The following is a 27,722-nucleotide window of genomic DNA, read 5'->3' on the forward strand; positions in this document are numbered from 1 at the left end:
TTGGATCAATGTAACTATGTAAAAATTTCCATATCTGGAACTGACCTTTAATTTCAGCGGTAGCTCGTATTCAAGGAGTAGATCAAATAGTTAATAAGAAGAATAAACAAATAAAAAATGTATACAGCACTGGCAGCCTCCAGTGTCACTTATCCTGAAATAGGGCTGAACTGTGTCCTAAACCAAAAACAAGTGGGTTTGATCTTCTTCGCGTTGGTCATCATTGTCTATGATGGCAGTACAGTGGATCAGAAATATTGGTGTGATTAGTAGTTAATCATTTAATATAGTCTGCAGTAAGCTTCAAAAGTGACCACAAAGACAACAAGATCAAGTGGTCACCAGTTCATTTGGTGTAGTGTCACAGGATAGACAGTATAGAGCCTGAGTATCTGGCCCTTTGCTGTTGTATTGCCATAAATGAGGAGTAAATCTATTCTGGAGTCAATGAAAGTGTGCCAGCTATGGTGACAATGGAGAGAAGGGTCCTCCCTCAGGTAATCTCTCCTTTTGCAAACACAGCCAACGCAACTACTGTATCTGTGGGGACAACTTCCGTTTTGAACAAGAAGGATATACTGTAATAATTAGTTATAGTTCACTTATTCAGATAAAGTATTGCTGTCACAGTCAGCTTAAGGTCCTATCTGAAGTGTAGGGTTAACATTCAATCTATGGAGTACCAGTAAGTTGAATTGCATGAGTAATATCAGCCAAGTCCAAGGCAAGATAAAAAGGAATTGTGTAAATGTATGCCAGAGAAATATCAATGTAGGAAACCATGCATATAGGCCAATCGTTAGATGATCACCTCCCTTTGAAGTAAGTTTTTCTTTTATATGTCTAGCTACCGTAACAGCATTCCTAATTGGGGACAGCCATAGAGGTCTTTCTCTGGGGTGTGCAGATGGAGAGCTGTCATTACTAGCACTTAGTGTTAGTTCTGTGGCAATAAATCCTGAACTCGGCAGTAAAATCTCTCCCTCCTAAAGTAGAAAATTATTATGATTTGCCTTTTGTAGGTGAAGGCAAATTCGAAGACAAAGGTCCATATACCTTACAGAGAGGTTATCCAGTGCCCATGATAGATCATGTTGTGGGTATAGCTAACAATACTGACAGGAACAACTTATTAATAACAAAGGTGATGTGTAGTTCCAGGCAGGGACCACTGGTTTTCTCCACTGCTTTCAGCCTAGAGTTTCGGAGAAATAAAAGGATCATTGAGCGCTATCTTCCCATACTTCTGAGTGATGACATATTTGCACAAATATTGGCCGCGGTACTAAAATGGTTTCCTGACGTGCACCTACTTTGGGCAACACTCTGTCCTCTAGCTATTTCTCCTCTAGAAAAACTCAGAGAACATGGCTGAGTTTTAAGAGTAACTATAGGTGTGGTATAGATGGATGTTCCTGTTGCTCTTGAGAAATGTAGATCCACGGTTAGTGGTAAGGTTTACAGGATCAAGAACTTTATCAACTGTAATACTAGCATCTAATATATTTGATCACTTGTAGAAGTTGTCAAGTAAAATATGTTGGTAGGACGACTAGGAGGCTACAAGATCGCCTCCATGATCATGTTTATGACATACAAAAGAATCATTCTACCAATGTCACTAATCATTTTAACAGTGCTCATGGAGGTAACCTTTGTGCTTTGAGCATACAGGGCATTGAGAGGGTGGACAGGTCTCCTAGGGCTGGAGAAGGCTTTAGGTTGCTGTGAAGTCTTTTGGATTTTTTATTTGTGTACATGTAATTCCTAATGGTTTGAATTTTGAATGGGATCTTACCCATTTTTATGCGTGACTTCCTTGCCCAGCCATGGCCTCACCCACTTCCCTCTCTGATGTGATTATGTTTTACCAGCTTTTTGAATACATGCGTTTATTTGACTACATGCGTTTATTTGGGGATGATCTTTTTGATTATTCTGTGTGTCTCTGCCTGTTCCATCTCCTTATTGACCTTTTTGGGCTTTATTATATCTTATTAAATCTGGGATGGTGAGGATAGGACAGAGACTTTATGTTATTGACCTGAGGCAATGGGGGCAGATGTAGCATCGAATCCATGCTGCATCCACCTATGTGAGAATACACAGTATAGCTTTAAACTAGAAAAGTTTTATGCCACATCAGGTTTACTTTTCCACAGTAACCGCAACAGGGCATTACTTTTACTTCTAAAGAGGCTAAAATAGCTACCCCTTTAAAATCGCAAACCACAAACTGCTTAAAATAAGGAGCTTTTTAGAGCATTGTTAAAATATCGAAAGATAGCTGAAAACTGAGATTGTAAAAAGTAACAAAAATCTGTAAAGTAAATATAAATTAAATCACTAAGGTCCCATTCACATCTGTTGATTTGACGTCACGGGCAAAATTGCTGCAATTCTGTCTACAATTCAAAATTACATTGCAATCATGTCAGAACACAGCACGTCTTTGCGTGCCATTCATTTTTAATGGCACCTCAAATGCGGTGCAGTTTTGACACGATTGTCGTCCGATAGAATCCTGTGGCAATCCAGGTAAACTGCATCATGTGAAAAGTGAAAAAGGAGCAGGAGTTTCTTTTGGGCAGCAAGCTTCACTCGATAGCATTTTTTTGTGCTTGCTGTGCGATAATTGATATTTGTGCGTGCCGTGTTTTGCTGCGATTGCATTGCGACAGTTCTGCCTGTGGTCCCAAATCGCCAGATGTGGGCCTAAATGCTCATGTAAGTTTTAATATGTTAAAGTTGACATTTATGTATATGTAATAGTGTGTATCCAATTACCTGCAGGTGGCTGCTTCTGCCAAAAATCATCCATGAAATATCTCGTTCACAGCACCTGGATGCTGCCATGAGTGACTGTTTTCTGGAGTTGAGAAGATTTGCAACAGCCACTGCTACAGAGGAAAAGATGTGCTGCATGCCCGCCCCCTTCTGCTCCTCCTCCATTCAGCTTTCCAGTATTGCTATACTCCCACAATGTATTACATTCTCTGAATGGGCAGGAGAGATCCTGTCACTCAACCGCCCCTCCTCCAATAGTAAGAATTCTCTGAATGGTGGAAAGGACAAAAGGGGGCGAGTGGTTTAAGTCTTCTCAGTAGCAGCGGCTGCTCTTAACTTTCAAAGCACCAGAAAACATCAGGGCAATATTTGGAGGCTGTGAAGGAGACACTACAGGGAAGATTTTTAGGAGAAGCAGCTGCCTGCCAGTAATGGAATACACACCATTACACATAACTAACGTGTTTGGTGCTTTATCCCTTTCCCTAAAATATACTAAACTTCAGCTTTAATTTAAGTACAAATGTTGTTTCAATCTTTTTAAATTTTCCACTTTTTGATCCTGCCATGGATGTCCTTGTTCAGGCACGTCCTGATATGGAGTCTCTAAGTTTTGTCACCTCATCACATTATCACATGTGCCACTGATTAAGACTATAGGCAACTGTTCTGATAATGGTGCACAGATATGGTCCATACCACTGTCACTATAGGAAGCTGGATTAGAGAAATGATTATATGATATATAGACAGGAAGTGGCTTTAAAGGCGAAGATTAGCAATACTTGAATTCCAAAAAAAAGAAAAGAATAAAATGCAGTATTTTATGGCAATTGATATTATACATAGTGCTTTAGCAAAATACATATAATTCAGTTAGGCCTTCTTTAGGCATATTGGGAACAAATTGTATTCATACACTTAGATAACCATTTCATAATGAAAAACATACTGTAGCATTCTTATATTCAGTTACTGAACGATTACAAAGAGATGGAATCAGTGTATAATGAGGAGCAATTTTCATATTAGTGCCTCACGTTAACACTTCAACAATGTGGCATGAATAGATCACACGTGTTCACAGATGACAATGCTTACATATGAAAAGTGTCTCCTGCTTTACAGTAACATTTATCAACTTCTACCGTGGCATAATCCCTTGGAAGGATGCTCACCTGTATCATTACTGAAGGAGCCTCTGTAGCAGTATGAAAGTTTTGTGTTTGTGATGGATAGGAGCTATCATTTTCTGTGGGATGGGTGCCACCCCTTGGAACATTGCAATCATCCGACCTTGTATATAATTTGTTGCTCTACTCCTTCCCATATCATTCATTGAGATCTACAGAAGGCAAACATTTCTAATAAGGAGTTTCTCCTCTCTTCGTGTCGTGCATTCATCAATAATGATTATGGAGATGTGTAGCGGGCCATTCACAAGGGCCTTTACTGCAGAACTTTTGGGTACTTTGATATTTGTCTTCTTTGGGCTTGGCTCGACATTGACATGGCCAACACAACTTCCGACAATCTTGCAAATATCCTTTACTTTTGGTCTGGGAATTGGAACGCTTGTCCAGTCCATTGGGCATATAAGTGGTGCCCATCTTAATCCAGCTGTGACTGTGGCATTCCTGGTGTCATCTCAGATTTCCTTGTTTCGTGCCGTTTGTTATGTCTGTGCCCAGCTATTGGGAGCTGCGATTGGAGCTGGCTTGCTATATGAATTTACTCCTGAAGAATTCCATGGAAGCTTTGGTGTTAATGGGGTAAGTTGCTGTGATGGAAAGGCAATGGATAATAACAGAGATGCATATGTCAATATGTATTGCATTCATATATAGGTCCAGCAAATTCCACAATTCTACCAAGATGCAGCTTTCGAGATTTATTTCTCCTGCAGTTAGACAAGCACAAACTGAGCTAAAGTAGGTGCAAATGTAGCTAAAGTTTACAAGAGTACCATTGTGCTTTTGGGTGGTGGCAGGAAACCAGAGCACTAAGAAACCCACACAAAAAAGGAACACTTAGTGTAAGACAAGATTAGAACTAGTGCAATAGTGTATAAACAAACAAACGGTCCATAAATCTGGTTATGGGACCTCTGATTATCAGTGTGCACTCACAAACTGGTCATCAGTCAAGGATATTATATTTACTTACAGGGTTCACACTAACATGAAAAAAGATTTTCAGCATCAAATCAATATATGGGCTGCCATTGCTGATCTTCTAAAAAAGTCACTTCTGGTTTATTTCATTTCTTAATTATTGACACAAAGGGTGTATGCAGGGCCAGGACAAGGGGGAAAGGGGAGGCAGAAGGGGCAGCTGCCACTGGTGCAGCGAACTCATGTTTGTGTGTGTGTGTGGGGGGGGGGGGTGCAGAGTGAGTGTGGGTTTCTGTTCCTTAAGTGCTGATAACTCGCTACAGGGGTAGTGACAGTGAACAGGAAAAGTGACAGCAGCAGAGAGGAGGAGAGACCTGCGAGGATGTTCGGGCTCTGCTCTCCCCCTTGCAGCTCCTCCCTCCTGCTAGAAGGGGAAATTGGGGGGGGGGGGATTTGAGCTAGGAGGGGTGATTTTTTATTTTCTTGGAGGTGGATGAGAGGGGAATAAGAGGGGAAGAGGGATTTGAGTTAGGCTACGTTCACACTAGCATTGTGTGCAGGCGGCAGAGAGGCGTTTGGGAAGCGGTTTCACCGCTTCCTAAACGCCTCTGCCAATTCTGCACATTACAGCACATGGTGTTCTAACGGGAGCGTTTGTGTCGCGTTGTGTCACGGCAAAACGGACGCCTCTGGTCGAGTCAGGATTATTCTAGTCTATGGTGCTCGGCCGGCGTTTGCGGTGCGGTTGCGACGCGTTTGCAGAGCGGTAACACCATTCAAACTGCATTACAGGCGTTTGTGGGGCGTTTTTAACGTTTGGCAAACGTCTAGCAACCGCCGCTAAACCGCGCATGCGGCATTTGCCGAGCGTTAAAAAACGCTCCGCAAACGCCGGACCAACGCTTGCCAAACGCTATAGGGGCGTTTGGCAAGCGTTGGTAAAACAGCCAAGTGTGAACGAGCCCTTAGAAGGAGGGATGGGAGGGGCAAAGATTTGTGCTGGGAGGGGGATTTGTACTAGGAGAAGGAGGAGGAATTTTTGGATTTTTGTTTGGGGAGAATTTTTGTTGCACAGAACATTTATACTTGGCAGGGGGCAGGGAGGGGGATAGTTAGGTTGCCCTGGGCACTAGATGACCTTGTCCATTACTACACGGGCACAAGTGACGTCAAACTCCATGGTAAATTTAGAAAAGATAGACGTAGAGGGCAGTCATGACAGCATCATATCAGCATGTCATATATCTATTGTTTTCAAAAAACGGCATCAGCAATTAAGCCTCAGTCCTCATTTACCTCTGTAGCAGCAAGCACTGTTCACAGCAGAATCACTTAAGTCGTATCCCTTCCTCTTCTGTTCCCTCTCACAGCAGTGACTTGGCAGCCTTTCAGTCTTCCAATGCAAACACAGTGCTTGTGCTCTAGACTGCTGATAAATCAACTACAACCTAACTTTAGTGCATCTGTTGGGAACTTTGAGGATGAATTGTTCCTGCAGTTTCAGAGGTCAATGATTAACTTAAAGCTCATTTACCAATTGTTAAGAATATGTAAATACTATAAAGCGGAGTTCCACTCACCCTGTCAAAAAATAAAAGTCAGCAGCTACAAAAACTGTAGCTTCTGACTTTTAAAAAACAGCCACTTACCTGTCCCTCGGTCCTGCGGTGTGTCCCCCGAAGACTGTTTAACTGGCCGTCCTGGATTCCAGGAGGCTGGCATCTTCAGTGTGGGCACCTGGCTGTGTCAGCTTCAGCTTCACAGCTGGGTACCCACTGCGCATGCGCTTCATGAATGGTCATGTAGTCTTCTGGGACCTGTCACGTGTCCCAAAAGACTACAGGGAGGGAGGGAGGGAGGCGATCGGACCGGAAGTGGGAGTTGGTACCTGTCAAATTTGTGTACCCGTTTCCCCCCTGCCCCCCAAAGGTGCCAATCCTTAATGGGGAGTGGGGGAGCAGTCCTTAAAGCTGAACTTACCCTTTTGGGTGGAGCTCTGCTTTAATGTCTATAGGCTGATTACATGTGCACAATAAACCTGTAAGCTGCACGATGCAGGTCAAAGCAACAGGTTCACTTTAACCCCCCCCCCCCACCACCACCACCAGCAACAAACAACTTTAGGGCTGATGTTTTGCAAACCTTAAGCACCTTAAGCTTTACAGACCCAACATCAGTTGCACCCTCTGTCTCTAGTGGTTTTCTTTCCGTACAAAGTGCATATAATGAAATGTTTCAAAGCAGAAACCAGCAATCATTGCAAACACAATAGGAACATCCAGCTACAATTCAAAAATAAATAAACGCTAGAAAAGCCATTTTAAAAATGTGCCTCGGTTCTGAATATTCCCAGTATAAATATATAACATTTGAAACATTTTCTTCATTTCTTTTGCAGCTATAAACCTTTGTGTAGTTAAATAACGCACTTTACCCCACATTACAGGAAAAAAAAGTCAAATATATTTTTAGTCTAGTTAATAAAGTGAAACTGTATCTGCTCCAATGATATGTGTCTGGAGGTTTGAGCTAATGCGATTTGCCTGCACTTCATAAACTAATGTCTTGGAAAATATTGTAGAACTAAGAAGAAGTAATAAAAAAGATAACAATAAAAGATGAAAAAGAAACACTGCCAATTGTGGAATATATCTCTTAAAACATCAGGTTTAAATCTTTTGTTTCTGCAGCAAATGAATAACATATTTTAATAAGTGCTTGGGGAGCAATGGCAGATCTTTTTGTTACTGCTCTCTAAAAATGCCTATAGACTGAGGGGGTTTGGGACCCCTGGATCCATTAACTTCAACCTTTGACTATATGGTGGACATGGTGGACGGGCTTCAACTCCACTTTTTTTCTTTCTTTTTCTTCTCTTCTCTACCCTCTTCTCTTACTATTTCTCCTTCTGTTTTTGGGCAACGACAAGATACCCCTTTACTTACCACCAGGGGCGGACTGACCATTTGGAAACTTGGGCACTGCCCGAGTGCCCGGGGTCAGTAGGGGGCCCCATGAGATGCCCCTAGTACCTTTTTCATAGGCTTTTTTGAGTTTGAGCAAGGACACAGGGACCCCATGATCCCTTATTGCCCGGGGGCCCCATGAGTTGTCAGTCCGCCCCTGCTTACCACAGATTGTGATTTCAAATTTATCTCCTGCTGATATTGAGCAGCTGCTATGGAACAAGGGGGTACCTAGATGCTATGGAACAAGGGGGTATCTAGATGCTATGGAACAAGGGGGTACCTAGATGTTGGTATGTCCAACTAGTGGGCACAGTATATAATCACTATGTTTTGTTCTTCTCAATTGAATTTCTGTGCAGTTTTGATACTTACAGTCATGGCCGAAATTGTTGGCACCCTTGATATTTCTCCAGGAAATCATGTATTTCTCACGAAACGTATTGCATTAACACATGTTTTGCTATACACATGTTTATTCCCTTTGTGTGTATTGGGACAAAACAAAAAAAGGGAGGAAAGAAAGCAAATTCGACATAATGTCACACAAACCTCCAAAAATGGGCTGGACAAAAGTATTGGCACCCTTTCACAACTGCGGATAAATAAGAATGTTACAAGCATGTGATGCTCCTGTAAACTCACCTGGGGCAAGTAACAGGTGTGGGCAATATAGAAATCACACCTGAAAGCAGATAAAAAGGAGAGACGTTCACTTAACCTTTGCATTGTGTGTCTGTCTGTGCCACACTAAGCATGGACAACAGAAAGAGGAGACGAGAACTGTCTGAGGACCTGAGAACCAAAATTGTGGCAAAATATCAACAATCTCAAGGTTACAAGTCCATCTCCAGAGAACTAGATTTGCCTTTGTCCACAGTGCGCAACATTATCAAGAAGTTTGCAACCCATGGCACTGTAGCTAATCTCCCTGGTCGTGGACGGATGAGGAAAATTGATGAAAGATTGCAACGCAGAATAGTCCGGATGGTGGATAAGCAGCCCCAAACATGTTCCAAAGACATTCAAGCTGTCCTGCAGGCTCAGGGAGCATCAGTGTCAGCGCGAACTATCCGTCGACATTTAAATGAAATGAAACGCTATGGCAGGAGACCCAGGAGGACCCCACTGCTGACACAGAGACATAAAAAAGCAAGACTACAGTTTGCCAAAATGTACTTGAGTAAGCCAAAAGCCTTCTGGGAAAACGTCTTGTGGACAGATGAGACCAAGATAGAGCTTTTCGGTAAAGCACATCATTCTACTGTTTACCGAAAACGGAATGAGGCCTACAAAGAACAAAACACAGTACCTACGGTAAAATATGGTGGAGGTTCAATGATGTTTTGGGGTTGTTTTGCTGCCTCTGGCACTGGGTGCCTTGACTGTGTGCAAGGCATCATGAAATCTGAGGATTACCAAAGGATTTTGGGTCGCACTGTAGGGCCCAGTGTCAGAAAGCTGGGTTTGCGTCCAAGATCCTGGGTCTTCCAGCAGGACAATGACCCCAAACATACGTCAAAAAGCACTCAGAAATGGATGGCAAAGAAGCGCTGGAGAGTTCTGAAGTGGCCAGCAATGAGCCCAGATCTAAATCCCATTGAACACCTGTGGAGAGATCTTAAAATTGCTGTTGGGAAAAGGTGTCCTTCCAATAAGAGAGACCTGGAGCTGTTTGCAAAGGAAGAGTGGTCCAAAATTCCGGGTGAGAGGTGTCAGAAGCTTATTGATGGTTATAGGAAGCGACTGATTTCAGTTATGTTTTCCAAAGGGTGTGCAACCAAATATTAAGTTAAGGGTGCCAATACTTTTGTCCAGCCCATTTTTGGGGTTTTGTGTGACATTATGTCATATTTGCTTTTCTGCCTCTGTTTTATATTTGTTCCAATACATACAAAGGGAATAAACATGTGTATAGCAAAACATGTGTTAATGCAATACCTTTTTTGTGTGAAATACTTGATTTTCAGGAAAAATATCAAGGGTGCCAACAATTTCGGCCATGACTGTATGTTATATACCATCTGTATCTTCCTGGTCTATTAATTATGACTTTATTCTCTGCCTGGGTTGTGGGACCGCTGTGCAACTTTACTATCTTAAGAATGTCCAACTTTAATGTTTTGCATATAAATTTAATAAACACATTGAAACAGAATACAAATACTTATAGACATAAGAGCATGTACACGTGATCTGGCCATTCACAATCTTATTGGGGAAAGTTTGTATGTCTATAGGTCTTCACTGATATCCCCTGGCTGAGTCTGCTTACGGTTAGGCAAGATTGTCCATGAAGGACTTTCCCAGCTCATTGCTATTGTTTTCTTTGGGGACAGCCAGCTCCCACAGGACACCATCGCAGGTACAAATACACATGTTCGCCTGCTGTTAGGCAGCAAAATTATGACTGCACAGGAGGCCAACAGCTTTTGGACCATAAACATGCGTGCTTGCACCAGCTTAATGTGCTTATTTTTATACAGCAGAGGGCTAAGAGGTTAGCACTTCTGCATTGCAGCACTAGGGTAATAAAATCCCAACCTCAACCCTACATACATGGCATTTGCATGTTCTCCTTGTGTTTGTGTATGTTTTCTTCCACAGCAAGGACGTGTTGGCAGGCAAATTGAGGCTGCATATGAGGCTGGGCACTTAGATTGTAAGCTCCTTGAGGGCAGGGACTGATGTGATAGTACAATATATGTACACTGCTGCATAAATTGTTGGCAATATATGGATACCTGTAATAAATACATTTAAAACAAAAATACATTGTTAATATAGTTCTGGGTCTAGCATTTTCAGAAGTGAATAATAGCAGTTGGTCAGGAAAATCTATTTCAGCTGACCACAAATATTAACTGCCCCTTGTTTATGAAAAGCTAAAGTAAGAAAGACTGTAAGATCAACCCTAATCAGTCCCTTACAGATGCAGCCTAGACTTTGACAGGCTGCAGGCAATGGAGCTGGCCTCTGTACCTATACCAGGCCCACTAAAATGGGAAGAGGAACACTCAGCAGCTGGATGCTCCCATATTCAAGGGGGCTAATAAATATAGATACAGTTGTAGGCAGTTTCAGTCTGTGCTCCCCACTGTAGGTGGCGCTTGATCCAAAGCAGCATTGCAGCAGGGGAGGGAAGTCCTGGGGAACTTAGGTCCTCTTTGATTACCTGTGGGTATCTGGGAGCAGCTGTGTGGATGCTGGCCCCCTAGTGACACCTATCTTGGGTGGGGGCAGAGTTTATTTAAGTTCCTCCCCCCCCCCCAAATTGGCAAGCATTTTGGGAGTGGCTAGAGTAGGGACAATTTTCCCGCCTATTGGGGACAGCACTTAGTGGTAGAGAAAGTTTCTTCTATAGTAGCATCTCAATTGGAGTTGACCCACCAGGCCGCACTTCCACTCCTGCTTGCAGACACTATCAGCATCACTCTGAACCTCTGGACCACTGCTGTGAGCTTTGCATGTGTTTCTGGATGGCTGTGCTCACCCGCCAGGCCAGTTGTAGCTTGTTGGAACATTTAAATATATTTTTTTCTCTGCAATCCATCCCCTAGTGCTCTCTTCCACTACCACACCACACTGCACCTTACTTGCACAGTCACATAGTGATTACTGTTGGATCAGTAAAAAACGTTCTAATTAGTAATATTATTAGCTCATACAATGGTCAATACTGAAAATCGCTTGTAGACAAATGCCTGTCACCAAATACTAATAGTTTACTTTTTATTTGCTGCCTTATCTGGCCAGCTCAGGACAAATAATGCAGCAGAACTAAAAGGGAGAGGTCAGGACTCTAAAGAATAGTTACATAGTTACCTGTGATCCTGCTGGAATTGACCCGGAATTTTGAATTGGTTGCTGGGTCATTACTGCAATCAGGTAATTCTCCTGGGACAGCCTGGAATTTTTGTAAATATACAGAATGCACAACATTATTCTCGTGAATCAAACCCACTGTGCTCTGCACTCATTGGCACCATAGCAGCCATAGTACCTATGCCTCCAAACTGTGAGACTTGCTGGCAGCTGGAGAAAGCATGGGGAGCCGAGAAATGTAGAGAAGGCGAGTGCTAGCCAAGCCAGGTTTACTCCTCTCTGGTGGGTGTGTGTGAGGTCCTCCACAGCAGTGTGGGTTACACCTTTGTACAGGTTGGGACATCTAGTTTCACTGACAAAATTGCCTGTTTGTTGCATATTGTCACTATTGCCTCTATTGACCTATCCTTTAAGCCCTCCCATTTTTAAGTGCAATTTGGCCATAACCAGCATTTAACGTGGCTCGGTAACGTGTACCACTATTAGCCCCACCCACCATTCAGTCCCCATTTTTCAGGAATTGAGATTTTCAAAAGCTCCTAGGTATGGTTACAATAATCTCACATATTATGCAGCCATATCTTGGTCAGAGAGTTGTGCACTGCAATGGTAGCTGTGCAAATTTTATTATAATTATATAACATTGTTATCTAACAAACAGATGAAGGCTGTATCATATAAAGAAGTATTTGTGGAATTCTCATTTTTTTTTCATGGACAAAACCAGACACTGCCTAATAGCACATACTGTTTATGGCACAGCAGCAATATATGGGTGTAGACTGATAAATATAGGCATGGTTGTATGGGTTCAAGATGTGGTATAATTATAGCAAGTATTGAGTAGAAATTTGGTATGCCCATTTTTTTAGCAATGGGACACAATATTTGCATCTGACATTTATTGCTGTCATACTAAAAAAAATTTGGTATAATATTAAGTACTGTGAACACACTCCAGAAATCTTCTAAAGACTGCAGACATGCTACAAGTGACTGCCAAAAAAATCTGAATTGCTAGCTTGACTGCCAAAAAGTGACTGATAACTAATGGGGGTGGGGGTGGGGCTGCTATTTTTTGTTTTCTGGTGTGCTGGGATGCAGGCAGTAAGATCATGTCCTAGAATTTTAATATACAGCCACACACATCTTCTGGCAGTGGTGCCATGACGGCGTCCTACATCTATGCTATATCGATATCCTACTCCTACACAGGGATCAGCACAGCATATCCACCTTTGCAGATTGATCTCCTGCTGTACATCTGTGAGTCATCTCTAATAAAAGCTTATCACTTATACCAACCATTACCTTCATTATCCAGTAATAACAATTTTTGCAACTCTCAGAATTAAGACACAGAAAAGAATGAACTGTAGTTTCAAAAGGATAGTTTTGAAATCATGAAGGCCATAATTATTTGCCACATTGTGCTTTGGAAATATTCTGTGCTACTTCCTTGTTTCAAAGTTAGATCCCACAATGAATAATGGTGGAATCTTAAATGTCACATGGAGCATCTAATTATAGAAAGTCAGGAGCTTGTCAATACTTATTAATTATAATTATAATGATTTCATGTTTATCACTAACTATTAAAATATTTTGATTACTTGGTTGGATTGACGTTTGATGACCACTAGGCTGGTCATAAGGAAGTTCAAGCATAGACAAGGATTCAGTGCTTTAATCATGAATGTAATTGTAAAGTACATTGGAACTGTTTTTTTCCTGTACTATCATCACTGAATTTTTAAGTATTGGGTATGAGGAGGAAACTCTGAGAGAAGGAGGAATATTTGCTAAAAGAAGTGAAGGTAATTAGTGTAATAGAAAGGGAAAGTGGTGGAGAGATGTCGGGATGAAGAAAGAGAGAGTGAGAGAAGTAGAGGGAAGAGAGTTAGAGAGACAGAGAGGTAAAGAACTTGGTAGGAAAAGTGATTACTTACAGTATACTAGCACTGACCACTCTCTCATTGCATTTTATAGCCCTCTCTTTATCTGGGAATGTCTACTGTATGTGCTAGCCCAGCTCCTCTGCCCCCCACCTCCCTACATAAACGTTTATGAAGCTGCCTGGAGAGGAGCAAAAGGGAATACTATTGAATGTCATTTGAGTGACAGCTCTGAGTTTGCTGGGGCACCCAGCAGCAGTCTTAGGGCTTTTCGGATGCCTTCACAAAGGATAATAACATTTATATATAATACATTAAATGCAGATATAAGCTATGAGAAGATCCTTGAGGTGAATGGCCTGGCAACAAGGTCTCTTTAATACACAAGAAATGACAATAGTGATCTAACCTGTTTCTGTATGGATAAACAGGATGGATGGATATGAGCAAATTTAAACTCATGTGAATATCCTTAGAGTTTGGAATCTGAATTATAGTGTCGTGGTTTCTTTTCAGCCAAGCAACAATGCAACAGAAGGACAGGCCGTCACGGTGGAAATCATATTAACACTGCAACTTCTGCTCTGCATTTATGCCTCTACGGACAACAGGCGGGATGACAATGTAGGATCACCTGCACTCTCCATAGGACTTTCAGTTGTGCTGGGTCATCTGGTTGGGGTAAATGCTTATATTTATTATTTCTTGATAATATTTTTAAATGTCTGTGGTTTAAACTAGTTTTTAACTCAAAAGGATTGACTTTTGTTTAGAATTTCTAGCAGTGTACTTCCTAGTATGTAAATTTTCCTTAATCCCTCCTGTGTCTACAGTCTCATGTCTATATATCTGCAGTGTGAGAACTAAGTCACTGCTGCCTCTGACTGATAGCCTCAAGAGATCTGGAGTGAGATTTGCTGATGCCACTACTGTGCTACTGTGCTGCTCACTGTTCTCCTTGCTGAAGGCTCTGGCATGAAAGAGTGAAAGGCCTGCCTCTGCCAAGATTGTTGCCTTCACACAGAGACAGTGCAGAAAAAGTCATGGTAAGTCAGCAAATGGGAAAAGATCAGCTGTGGGGATACCACAGAAAATACTGGTGTCACGATCAGGTGTCGGGCTTGGAGACTAGTAGGTAAAGCAGTAGAGAGGCTCCCACCGACCAGCTGGATAAGTACAGAAGCAGGTAAGCCTGGCGAATGACATGGGCTCACCCAAGGTGTGGGGTCTAAGCACTAACCAGTATTCACTAGAGCTCCAGATGGTGGGGATGGGTTTTCCTGCATGTTAGTACTAGGTTGAGGTCCTCAGGATCATCCCACCAGGAGGTGAGCAAGCTGGGGTCCAATAGTAGATATAGCAGGTAGGGGTCAAACAGAAGCATAGACAATAAACAAGCTGGTAACAAGTACTGTAGTTGCAGATTGGGAACAAGCCAAAAGTCAATCCTGGAAAAAGCCAAAAGTCTGTAATGAATGGTAGCAAAGATACATGTGGCAGTAGGAGTGACAATGACAAGATATTGGCTGGAGAGAGCACAACATTTTGATTAACAGGAAGTGCAGAGACATTTAAATCAGGAAGTTCCTGGGAGAAGCAAAGAGTTCAAGGTTCACAAAAAACAAGAGACAAAGCAAGATTGTCCCAAGATATCAGAAAGGGAGCTGTCTAGCATCTCAGGTGGCTCAGCAAGAAGAGGGACTGCCAGAAACAGAAGAGGTACGGAGTTCAGATCCAGGTTTTAACAATTGGTGACTAGTCTTTTGTCCTTTTCACTGCATTGCATGGTCACAGATTCCAGAGTTCAAAACCTCTTTGCCCAACTACGGGTAGATATAAATAAAACCATTGATGATGCACTTGGATCCTCATTAGAGTAGGAGGGTTCTTCTGATGATTCACTGTAGGCACAGGTTGGAGCTCTGAATCACTGGTTGTCAATTCCAGAAACAGTGCCAGAAAAGGACAAGGATGGGGGAGTTAGGTGAGTAAGAAAAAGGCTTCAGAAGGTAGGAAAGGGGTGAGGAAAGCTATGCTCAGAGAATGGTTTTAACTTTAATTTTTTTTTTAATGCAACTAGGGCACCTGATATTATCTTGATACCATCCTCTTATAATGTCCTGTACAGTAGAACTTGACTATTAGCTTCTTGCCTGGAGTAGGTTTTTAAACATAAAAAGGATCTCCAGCTATAATAATAAACTCTTGTACACAGTATTAGGTTACGTATATGCACACACTTTTCTTTTTTTCTTTTTTAAGCTTTGCCGAAAGTTATAATTTAAAAAACAACTTTCCACAGATGAGGTTAAACCGTAAGTGCACTATGTGCAGTGGGTAGTATTCAGCCTACAACCTAAGCAGAATGTTATCAATGTTATCTGAACTTTATTTTCTTTCCTACTAGAACAGTACATCCAAAAACAAGGGTAAATAGTTGTTCACTTAATACAGTTAGCACTTTGCTTTAGGTTCTTGTTTATCCTTTTTTTTATAAGTGTCCCCAAAAGAATTTCTAATAAATTTCTCTCGCTACAAGATAACCTCTTTTGGGCAATCTGCCATAGCGTTATCTGAACTTGGACAAAATGAAATTCATTGCTGAACTTTTACCACAAGCAATTCCTGAAATATTGGAATTGTGTAATATACTTTATCATGTTCATGCTTTCTCATATCTATTATCTTATAACTGTGTTAAATACTAAGCAGAGATCTTATAGCTCTGATACTAGCCCCAATCACAGAATGCGTACAGGCTTGCAAAGAGAAATAACATACGAAAAAAAGGTATGTATACCGCTCAAGGTGAATGGCTCAACAAAGACTCTGCTGCAAAGTTCCAAGGTGCTAGTCGCGCTTATTAAACTTTAAAAAATCATTTAGAAAAGAACTGAATCACCCAGTTCTGGGCTGCAGCAACTTTTTAGGAGCAGCCTAGCCTGAATTACTGTGCTTCTTCAAGAAAGGTTTTACTCCCCAAATCTCACATAGAGCAATCCTAGATAAATGCCTTCCATCCAATATTACCCTTATAGATAGGTAGATGTCTCCCCAAGGACAACAGACATTTGTCCCGTCTTCTGTTGTTCTGGGATCAGGGGCAGACTAACCATCTGGAAACTCGGGCACTGCCCGAGGGCCCGGGGTCAGTAGGGGGCCCCATGATATGCCCCGGTACCTTTTTCATAGGCTTTTTTGAGTTTGGGCAAGGACACAGGGGCCCCATGATCCCCTATTGCCCGGGGGCCCCATGAGTTGTCAGTCCGCCCCTGTCTGGGATCTGCCAGTGGTCTTTCAGCAACTATCAAACTGGAACAAGCATACTTACCACCTCCTTCCAACATTTTATTGACAAGATGGGCTATGTCACAAGTTGGAAAATCTGTGTACATAAATTGATGCCTCCTGTGTTGGAAGTACTCAAGATTCCATCCTAGGCTGACCCAGTCCTCACTAGAGCATCATATTGGGCTGTTGAATTACCACCAGGATTTGGCTGCTCATGACTACTTTTAGTCCTGTTTACATATTTGCAAAGCCACCCCCTTAAGAGCCATGGGGTGGAAGGGTCCTTCTACTGCGCCCAAACTTACCTGCAGTATAAAGTGGCCTTATTTAAAGAATGATAGAAAACCTATAGAAAAGAAAGAAAAGTAAAAAGTTTAGTAACATTATCAGAAGACAAGCAGTAAATTCTGGACCAAATACACACATAGCCAAACTAAAAGGTTAACTATCTGGCCTACCTAGAATTCAATGGACCCTTACTACACCTGTGGCCAGTGATCTGTATACAGTGTGCTGGTGTTGAAGCTCTGGATTCTCTGTTGGAGTGCTCTGTCTAGGATGCAGCAAGGGTTGCAAGGTTATTACGAAAGCACTTTTCACCATAGGTGAAGATCTCAATCGGTACTTTGGAGGCCCGGTGAGACATCGTGTCACTCCCCTGGGCTCCTCTCACTTTTACATCAGCAGCACAGTTTAGTATTTTCCACCAGAAGATTACAGTCTTACTTTCAGAAGCTCTGGTGACTGTTCTTTGTGGTTCTGCCCTATAGTGCCACAGTAGGTCCCTGTGGCCAGTCTTTCTGGGCACTATACTATGCAGCTCTGCTTCCTGCAGCTTGGTTCTCAGCTTGGCAGCACCTCTGTATCAAGGTCTGCAGATAATGACTGCTCTTTCCCTTTCTAGCTCAGTCCATCCAACCGACGTAGCTCTCTCCAACCCAAAGTTCTCTAGAATGTGAACTCTCATCCTCTAGCCAGCTCTGGTGAGTGGGTTAAAATCCAAAGCTGTGTCTACAGCCATCAGGGTTCTGTTTTTTTCAGATCTTTACCAAGATGGCAGCTGTTCCTCCTATGCTGTTGATACTTTTTCCTCAATCCTGGTGCCATTGGGTGGGGATAAAGTCTTCCAGCCAATAAGAGCCCTTCTATCTCTCTGTCTCTGCAGCTTTGTCGGTCCTTGAAGGGAGGAACATCGATCTGCGGCCAGGGGAGGATGTTCTGCTGCGTGGCTTAAAGGGCCAACAACTGGACTACACATTATTTCTTCTGTTGATGTATGCCCACTGTAGTTTTTCATTTTGAAGCATCTAAATCTTTTTCAAAGAAAATAAAAAAATATTTGTTATGGCATTCCAACTTCCGTAGCTATATCACTGAGAATGTTGAATCAAGAAAAGCATGATGCCAAGTATTCTTGCTGTTTTCCTTCATAAGCTACGAGGATGTGAAGTTCAGTAAATGTAACCTTCATCACTATAGGGGGTACAATTTTTGCATTTGCATTTTTGATGCTCTTCAATTACAGCAAAGACAGGCAAATTGTTAATTGGATATATAATAAATATACAGTATATCATGTCAATAATTTCCTATCTTTAATAAAACTAGAATTACAATATTTATATATGACAAAGAAAATTATCAGAGATACAGTAACCAATAGCAACTAAAAAGCACAAAGAGCATTACAATTGGCTGCTACAGTTTGCTGTACTTCTTACTTGATCTTTTTCAATAGCTTTAGTAAATAAACCTCATGCTATATAATATTTGGATTCTAGCTTAGAATTCCTCATGCATTAGTATGGGCATCCGTTAATAGCATGTAATAACTCTCAAAAGCCATTGATTAGACTGAATATACAGGTCTCTCCACAATATGTCAAACAGTTTGTCATCTGAGCAGAAGAATCCCTGTGGGAAGGGAAATAATTTGCATGTCAGATCTGAAGCAGCCATTAACTTTTACAACCTATCATCATTTACGTAAAATGCTCCATAATTCTTATTTACTATCAACATTTTAATTTTACTGCATACCAATATATTTTAGGCTGATAAATAGCTAGAAACTTTAAAATTTCTAAGTGGACAACTTAAAAGCTGATGATAACTTATTGATCTGCCTAGTTTCATACCAGTTTAAAAGCCCTAGTTAGAAAGAGATACCCTGCAGCTTTTGATATTTTGACTCACAGTATGATTTGTGATCCTTGTGTACCATGGGAAATACTTATATAAAATGACTCACAAGAAATTCAAATGTATTAGTACAGAATCAGACCAACTAGTGAGAGTGAAGGGAACTGGTGTGACTTTAATGGCAAATTATTTTGAAGATATTAGTTGTTGCTGTTGCCTAAGTACCAATTGGCTAGGACAACAGAATACCATTTTAGCAAAAATAATCCTACTTGTGTACAGTACAAAGGCTACTTACTGTATGTTAGATGGTCTTTTGTGATGCAACTACTGAATAATAATTTTAAAATAATTTTTAAAGACTGGTAAAGAATAAAGAAGTGCAGTGAGTTAGATTTATCTCTAGGACATGCACATGGGTGAAGAGGGCCATAGACTGTCTGAAATTGAGGAAACTAATGCAGTCACCATATGTAAAGACTGTAAGCTGCAATATACTGTATTGCACTTCTTTTCTTGTATTTAGATACACTTTAAAGATTATGGAATATGTATATGTAATGAGTAGATCTGTCTGCAAATTCACAAACAGTATATCAATTAAGCTGTAAATAGTAGCAAGTTTTTTTTTTAATTAAATACATTTTATTGAGTCTTACAAAACATAAAAACCAAAGTGTCAAAACAGCTCTATGATAGGGTCACATGCCTGCAAAGAGTGACTCTGTAAAGAGTTGGAACTCATAAAAAAGATTGCAGTAGAATACATTACGCTGATCATGACAAATGTACAGATAACCCAAAGGATTAAGAAGACATGGATTGAAAGTCCCCTAAGGGTCACTGCCAACCCAGGGGGTTGGAGCTGGCCTGGGGAGAACAGCACCCTACATATAGGAGTGGTTTAGCTAACACATAAGAACATACTGAAACCTAATAATCTAAAAATATGTCAACTGCCCTAAACAGTGATATTAAAAGATCAGTGAAACTAAATTTTGATGGAGGGGTACTGAAGTGGTAGCCAAGTCAACTTCTGTCAAAGTGCTCATACGGTCAGTGAAGCCCTTGGGAGAAGCATAAAGAGGTTGCGAGGGAAGATACTTCTGAGTTAGACAAGGCGACGTCCATAAAGGCTCTCCATCTGGTAACAAGATATTATAACATAGTATCACATATATTTAAAGTGACCTTGGATTCTCCATAACCTGTAAAATAGCACTTTTGGTCTTCCTTCTTGTTATTTCCATTATGTCTAATAAGGTTTTTAGTTAAAACATGGCATGATGTGTCTCCAAGGTCACTCATATTATGTTATGTATTTTATAATTCTTTCTTTTGGATATAGATTTATTTTACTGGCTGCTCTATGAATCCAGCACGCTCCTTTGGACCAGCACTGATAGTGGGAAACTTCACCTCACACTGGGTAAGACATCATTGTTCTAAAGATTCTAAAAATATAGGATTATATTCAGGGTCTCAGAATTGCAGGCAGATAACCAAACACTAATTTGACATCATTAGAAAATGTATAACACAATGTTATTGTTTTCTTTGATCACAGCTTTCACTGCAGTATGCAGCATGGGTCTTTGAATACACATACTGCTATGGAAGAAAATGTCCCACATTTCTGAGACTTGAGATGTCCATATTAAGGTTAAAGCAGAGTTCCACCTAAAAAAATTAAATAAAAGTCAGCAGCTACAAAAACTGTAGCTGCTGACTTCTAAAATATAGCCACTTACCTGTCCCTCTTCACCACCGCTGGTTACACCGGCCGCCTTCTCTCCCTGGTGCCAGCATCTTCAGTGTGGACACTGGCTGTGACAGCTTATGGCTTCACAGCTGGGTGCCCAATGCTCATGCACAAGAAGAGCTGCGCTTTGTGAATGACTTCGTAGTCTTCTGGGACCTGTCACGTGTCCCAGAAGACTACGGGGAGGGAGGCGATTGCAGCAGAAGTGGGAGCGGGTACCTGCTCCCCAAAGGTGCCAATCCTTAATGGGGAGCGGGGGAAAAAGGCTTAAAGTGGAACTTCCCCCTTTGGGTGGAGCTCCGCTTTAAGTTATAAGAATAAGCAAAGCCGATGGATTCCTAATTTCAACAGATTTGACTATGCATGTTTATGGCTAAATTTCCTAATGGTTGGACTACTGAAGCTGTAGCCTCACTTTGTTTCTGGTGGCCCGATCTTTATGTGTTTAGACAGCTATATTGTTGTTGGCATCAATAACAGCAACAGTCAGAACATTTTCTATGTCTGCTCTTAACCTCAAATACATAATAAGACTTTATAAGAACAGAAAGAAATGTTGCCTAGTCAGGAACTGTATAAGGATGTAAAAACACTTCTGTGTTTAAAGGACTAGTCTACCCAAAGTAATATTGTAGTTAGGAAGCTTGAAGGCTAAGTAAGCCCATGACTTTTTATAGGTCTTGGATACTACAACTACTGCCTTAATTTTCAATTCTGCTCCTGTCCGTATTTGTGTTTTGGGTGTTCCCATCCATCTTTGTGTACTTCTTCTACTCCTGTTGCATTATGCATAATATTAAAATATATTTAAAAATCAGCAAGGAGAGAAAGAGTCCCTTATAATGCCCATAGTTGGCATATGGATCCAAGTACTCATGTACAGATACAGTGGGGAAAATAATTTTGTAAGTATGCCCACTGACAAACAAATGAAGGGTCTATAATTTTTTTCATAGGTGTATTTTAAATGATAGAGACAGAATATCAACCAAAAATCCAGAAACACAACAAGCACAAATGTTATAAATTGAGTTTCAGTTCAGTAAGTAAAATAAGTATTTAAACCCCTACCAACCAACCATAATTCTGACTCCCACAGACTGGCTAAGGAGACAACTGTTGGAGCGATTATTTGCAGATGTAAGAAATACAAAATAACCATCAATCGCCCTCAGTCTGGAGATCTATGCAAGATTTTGCCTCATGGGGTAGGGATGATCATGAGAAGAGTGAGGGATCAGCCCAGAACTACACAGGAGTTTGTGAATGATCTGAAGTCAGTTGGGACCACAGTCACCAAACAAACCATTGGTAACACAATATGCCACCATGGATTGAAATCCTGCAGTGCCCACAAGGCCAGGGGGCACTCAAGAAGGCACATGTACAGACCCATCTGAAGTTTACCAATGAACATCTAAACCAGTGGTTCTTAACCTTGTTGGAGGTACTGAACCCCACCAGTTTCATATGCGCATTCACCGAACCCTTCTTAATTGGAAAAATAAAATATGATTTTTAAAATTCAAAACATAGGTATATATTTATACATAGGTGCACAAAATGAACAAAACCGTTAAGAACAAAGCCATTAAAACATGATTTTCACACAAAAACAAAAACATAATAATGAATATTTACTGCACGAATCATATGAGTCGGGTGTGGGTCTTCACCTCCGCCGAACCCGCGAGACTGACTCATCGAACCCCTGGGGTTCGATCGAACCCAGGTTAAGAACCACTGATCTAAACAATTCAGAGAAGGATTGGAAGAAAGTGCTGTGGCCAGAGGAGACCAAAATTGAGCTCTTTGGCATTAACTCGACTCACCGTGTTTGGAAGAAGAAAATTGCTGACTATGACCCTAAGAACACCATCCCTACAGTCAAGCATGGAGGTGGAAACATTATGCTGTGGGCGGTTTCTCTGCTAAAGGTACAGGCCAACTTTGCAGTCCCATGAATGGGCCTTATATTGTAAAATTTTGGATTAGAATCTTCTTCCCTCAGCCAGAACACTGAAGATGCATCATGGATGGGTCTTCCAGCATGACAATGACCCAAAACATACCACCAAAGCAACAAAGGAGTGGCTCAAGAAGAAGCACATTAAAGTCATAGAGTTGCCTAGCCAGTCTCCAAACCTTAATCCTATAGAAAATTTATGGAGGATGCTGAAACTTTCAGTTGCCAAGCCAAGCCAAGCCAAGAAACCTTAAGGATTTAGAGAAGATCTGTAAAGAAAAAGTGGACGAAAATCCCTCCTGAGATGTATGCAAACCTGATAACCAACTACAAGAAACATTTTACCTCTGTGCTTGCCAACAAGGGTTTCTCCACCAAGTACTAAGTCATGTTTTGCTTGGGGATCAAATATTTATTTTACTGACTGAACTGTAACTCAATGTATAACATTTGTATCATGTGTTTTTTCTCTGTATTTTTGGTTGATATTCTGTTTCTATGATTTAAAACATACCTATGATAAGAATTCATTTGACCCTTCATTTCTTTGTAAGTGGGCAAACTTACAAAATCTGCAGGGGATCAAATCATTATTTTCCCCACTGTATATATTATATGTAGAGATGAGCGAATTATTCAAAAATTCGATTCGGCTGATTCGCCGAATTTGCGGGAGAAATTCGATTCGATGCGAATTTATTCGCTGCGAATTTAACTTATTAAAAGGGTTTCTAGGCTTCAGAGAGCCTTTATATTAGTGCAGAACACTGTACCTTTAATTTAAATGCCCTTGGAGTCTGCTGGGGAAGAGAAATAATACTGTCAGTCAGTATGACATGCAGATGAGTGCCGTTGATCTTAGAATCACCGCACACTTCACACATTTGGGCAGTCACGGGGCACGACGAAGAAGAAGAAGAAGAAGAATAAGAAGAAGAAGAAGAATGAAAAGAAGAATGAAAAGAAGAAGAATGAAAAGAAGAAGAAGAAGAATGAAAAGAAGAAGAAGAAGAATGAAAAGAAGAATGAGAAGAAGAATGAAAAGAAGAATGAAAAGAAGAATGAGAAGAATGAAAAGAAGAATGAAAAGAAGAAGAAGAAGAATGAAAAGAAGAAGAAGAAGAATGAAAAGAAGAATGAAAAGAAGAAGAAGAAGAATGAAAAGAAGAAGAAGAAGAATGAAAAGAAGAATGAAAAGAAGAAGAAAAAGAAAGAAAAGAAGAAGAAGAAGAATGAAAAGAAGAATGAAAAGAAGAAGAATGAAAAGAAGAAGAAGAAGAAGAAGAAGAAGAAGAATGAAAAGAAGAATGAAAAGAAGAATGAAAAGAAGAAGAAGAAGAATGAAAAGAAGAAGAAGAATAATGAAAAGAAGAATGAAAAGAAGAAGAAGAAGAATGAAAAGAAGAAGAAGAAGAATGAAAAGAAGAAGAAGAATGAAAAGAAGAAGAAGAAGAATGAAAAGAAGAATGAAAAGAAGAAGAATGAAAAGAAGAAGAAGAAGAATGAAAAGAAGAAGAAGAATGAAAAGAAGAATGAGAAGAAGAATGAAAAGAAGAATGAGAAGAATGAAAAGAAGAATGAAAAGAAGAAGAATGAAAAGAAGAAGAAGAAGAATGAAAAAAAGAATGAAAAGAAGAAGAATGAAAAAAAGAAGAAGAAGAATGAAAAGAAGAATGAAAAGAAGAAGAATACGAAGAATGAAAAGAAGAAGAATGAAAAGAAGAAGAAGAAGAATGAAAAGAAGAATGAAAAGAAGAAGAAGAAGAATGAAAAGAAGAAGAAGAAGAATGAAAAGAAGAAGAAGAAGAAGAATGAAAAGAAGAATGAGAAGAAGAATGAAAAGAAGAATGAAAAGAAGAATGAGAAGAATGAAAAGAAGAATGAAAAGAAGAAGAAGAAGAATGAAAAGAAGAATGAAAAGAAGAAGAAGAAGAATGAAAAGAAGAAGAAGAAGAATGAAAAAAAGAAGAAGAAGAATGAAAAGAAGAAGAAGAATGAAAAGAAGAATGAGAAGAATGAAAAGAAGAATGAAAAGAAGAAGAAGAAGAATGATAAGAAGAAGAAGAAGAATGAAAAGAAGAATGAAAAGAAGAAGAAGAAGAATGAAAAGAAGAAGAAGAAGAATGAAAAGAAGAAGAAGAAGAATGAAAAGAAGAATGAAAAGAAGAAGAAGAATGAAAAGAAGAAGAAGAAGAATGAAAAGAAGAGGAAGAAGAAGAATGAAAAGAAGAAGAAGAATGAAAAGAAGAAGTATTCCAGTACAGCAAAAAGTGTATCTGCAGAGAGCTCCGCTATTTCTGACAGTTCTCTGACAGTTCCTTCACATTTACAGCGGTTGAAACATTGTATCTATTTATTTCCGAATAAAAACATCTGTATCCTAAATGGAAACAAATAGATACAATGTTTCAACCGCTGTAAATGTGAAGGAACTGTCAGAGAACTGTCAGAAATAGCGGAGCTCTCTGCAGTGACACTTTTTGCCGGCTGATCGGGAAAAATTCGATTCGTGCATCCGAAGTTTGCTAAAATTCGGATTCGGTGTGAATCGAATTTTTCCTAATATTCGAAACGAATTCCACTTCGCCAAGTTCGATTCGCTCATCTCTAATTATATGTTATGTATAAAACTATCAGATGGTTCAACTGGCTAGGATCTACCAAAATCTAAAATATCAGCTTTAAATAGACTGATGTTTTAATGTTTCCAGGAGCAATGTGTATATATGCTCTAACAGGTAAGGCTTCACATGAATATGCAATTTGGCTACTTCTGAAAGCACAAAAATCAGAGGTGCTTTTGTAATGAAAAGTTGCATAGGATGTTCAGCATGCTTTTTAACAGTTTACATTTTGAATTAAATAAACCTTATATTTTTGACAGATCTTCTGGATTGGACCTATGGTGGGAGCCATACTTGCATCATTGATCTACAATTATGTGCTATGTCCCCAGGAGCAAACCTTCCGTGAGAAATTAGCAATTCTGTTAGGGAAAATGCCCTCCATCGAAGCAGAAGAAGATTGGGAAGAAAGACAGGAACAGCCTAGGAGAAAGTCAATGGAACTTCAGACCTTGTAACCTCTTTTGCAATTCAGTTTTAGAAAAAAACACTTAACTATGTATACATTTACATTGTTCAAATGTACCTTGAAGGAACATTTTTATGATGGCTAATGATAATTTCACATATAAATGGAAAGAACTTGTATAGTAGGTTGGGTTCTACATAAATAAGAGCTGATATGTACTTTTTCTTACGTTTATCTCTCTTCCATTCTTGTTTACTGAGCATCAAGGATGGATAACTTCCTACCTCCAATATTCAGATTTTTCTGGATCTATTAGTGTTGTGAAATGGAGGGTCCCCTTCTCCTGCAGGTCCTAGAAGATCTCAGTTATCTCAGGACAAGGATCCTACACAGGGTTCCCATTATTGTTATCTAGGACGCTGCACTTGGCACTCCCTTTAACCACTTGGAGAAGCACCAATCTATTAGGAAATTTCTACTTTTATTGTGAAATCCCAACTAATATAGAAAGCTGTTCCCATAATAAGACCTATTCTTTATACAGTATAATCAAGTCCGCTAATCACCCCAAACACCTCCCAACTATTTCCAGTGCCAGAAAAGAATCATAAGTCCAGTGTAATTCAATAAGTTAATGGGTACTGCATACAATATGATCAATGTTATTAAACAAAGAGCTTATGTAAGCTAAAAACTGAAACATGGTAGTCAGGGTTGGATCAGCAGATCCTGTAGGTAGAGAATTTTTGTTAGGATCACCTCTCTAACACAGGACATTTCATTGGATAAGTAATTTTAAACCAGGATTCGAATATTGTCCCAAGGTTTAAAAGAAATTATAAAAGGTACCAGTATTACTGCTGATTATGGGGAAAAATGTGGGATGAAATATGTATATGTTGAAAAGCTTCCCCTTTGTTTCTACCAAAGACACAGGTCTGTTATGAATAATGGTAAATTCATTCTTGATGATTATGTTGTTTACTGTGTTCAATTTTTTCCTTGAAAAAAAAAGTATTTTCTAAAAACCTAGAGAAAGGCAAAACTATTGTGTACAAATTTACCCTACCAGAGGGAATTATTCCTGGTCCCAAAAATGTAAAAACTTGTCATACCCATCCTGACCTTTTTTCTATACACCAGCATACTGTATATAGCAGGTTCTCCCACTGCTAGTCTGGTTTCAGATTTCAGTAGGTGTGTGGCTAATCAATGTAAAGACAAATCACATGTAATTATACTACTTTCACTGCAAAGTGTGTTTTATTTTAATTTTTTAAGAAAGATGTAGGTGAACAAAAAGACATTTTATATACTTGCCTAGGGATATCCCTTAATTTACATCTTTCAACAAATCTACAATTAGCATAAATATAGCTACATGTGGCACCCAATGATAACATGCTAAGTACTTGTAATTACTATTATTATTGATATGCAAAGTAAGCTGGTTACTACACATGCCAAAGTCAAGCCATTGCAAGGGAAGAGTGATGTGCTGCTTAAACAGTAATTAATAGGTACCAAATTGTACATGTCTTCTACAAATAAATACATTTCTGACTAATTTATATTGTTGGTTTATTATGTTTGCCAATAATGTTTGTGCAATAAATATAAATAGGTAAGAAAATATTTAAAGGATAGGTCCACATTTTGCAAAAAAATATAAAATAGATCACATACTGTATATGCAGGGAAAAATGTGCATTTGTTATTATCTTGCAAATGAGCCTGCAAACTATTGCAACCTAGATCAGTGGATTGTGGGTGAAATGCCAATCTATTGCCGACCCTTCCTCCAGCTCCCTGTCCATACTAAGGTATGGGCTTTCATTTAGACCATTTGAGGGGTGTCAATAGATTATGTGATAGCTGCACTTGTGTTCCATTGAGAACAATAAGTCTGTCTGTCAAAGTGGTATGTTTTATATATATATA

The 27,722-nt window shown here is 39.9% G+C and overlaps 1 protein-coding gene across 1 annotated transcript; it reads left to right on the forward strand.

Annotated features, from left to right (window-relative positions):
- Window positions 1-3,946: 3,946 nt before the first annotated feature.
- On the forward strand, window positions 3,947-27,348 carry LOC149454650 (aquaporin-5-like). Its single transcript, XM_089687309.1, has 4 exons — window positions 3,947-4,559; window positions 14,104-14,268; window positions 20,369-20,449; window positions 25,633-27,348. Exons 1-4 carry the CDS (start codon window positions 4,197-4,199, stop codon window positions 25,828-25,830), a joined length of 807 nt encoding a protein of 268 aa, XP_089543435.1. The 5' UTR covers window positions 3,947-4,196; the 3' UTR covers window positions 25,831-27,348.
- Window positions 27,349-27,722: the final 374 nt, after the last annotated feature.

The sequence above is a fragment of the Staurois parvus genome, unplaced genomic scaffold (genome assembly GCF_062004578.1).
Source record: "Staurois parvus isolate SC_StPar_1 unplaced genomic scaffold, SC_StPar_1.0 ptg000422l, whole genome shotgun sequence".
Taxonomy (NCBI): domain Eukaryota; kingdom Metazoa; phylum Chordata; class Amphibia; order Anura; family Ranidae; genus Staurois; species Staurois parvus.

What these genes read in the sequence shown, in the direction of transcription:
- LOC149454650 (XM_089687309.1), top strand. Translation starts at nt 4,197, where the DNA reads ATGATTATGGAGATGTGTAGCGGGCCATTCACAAGGGCCTTTACTGCA. An exon ending in TGCTGGGTCATCTGGTTGGG is followed by an intron (nt 14,269 to 20,368) that starts GTAAATGCTTAT and finishes TTTTGGATATAG; the next exon opens with ATTTATTTTACTGGCTGCTC. An exon ending in GAAACTTCACCTCACACTGG is followed by an intron (nt 20,450 to 25,632) that starts GTAAGACATCAT and finishes TATTTTTGACAG; the next exon opens with ATCTTCTGGATTGGACCTAT.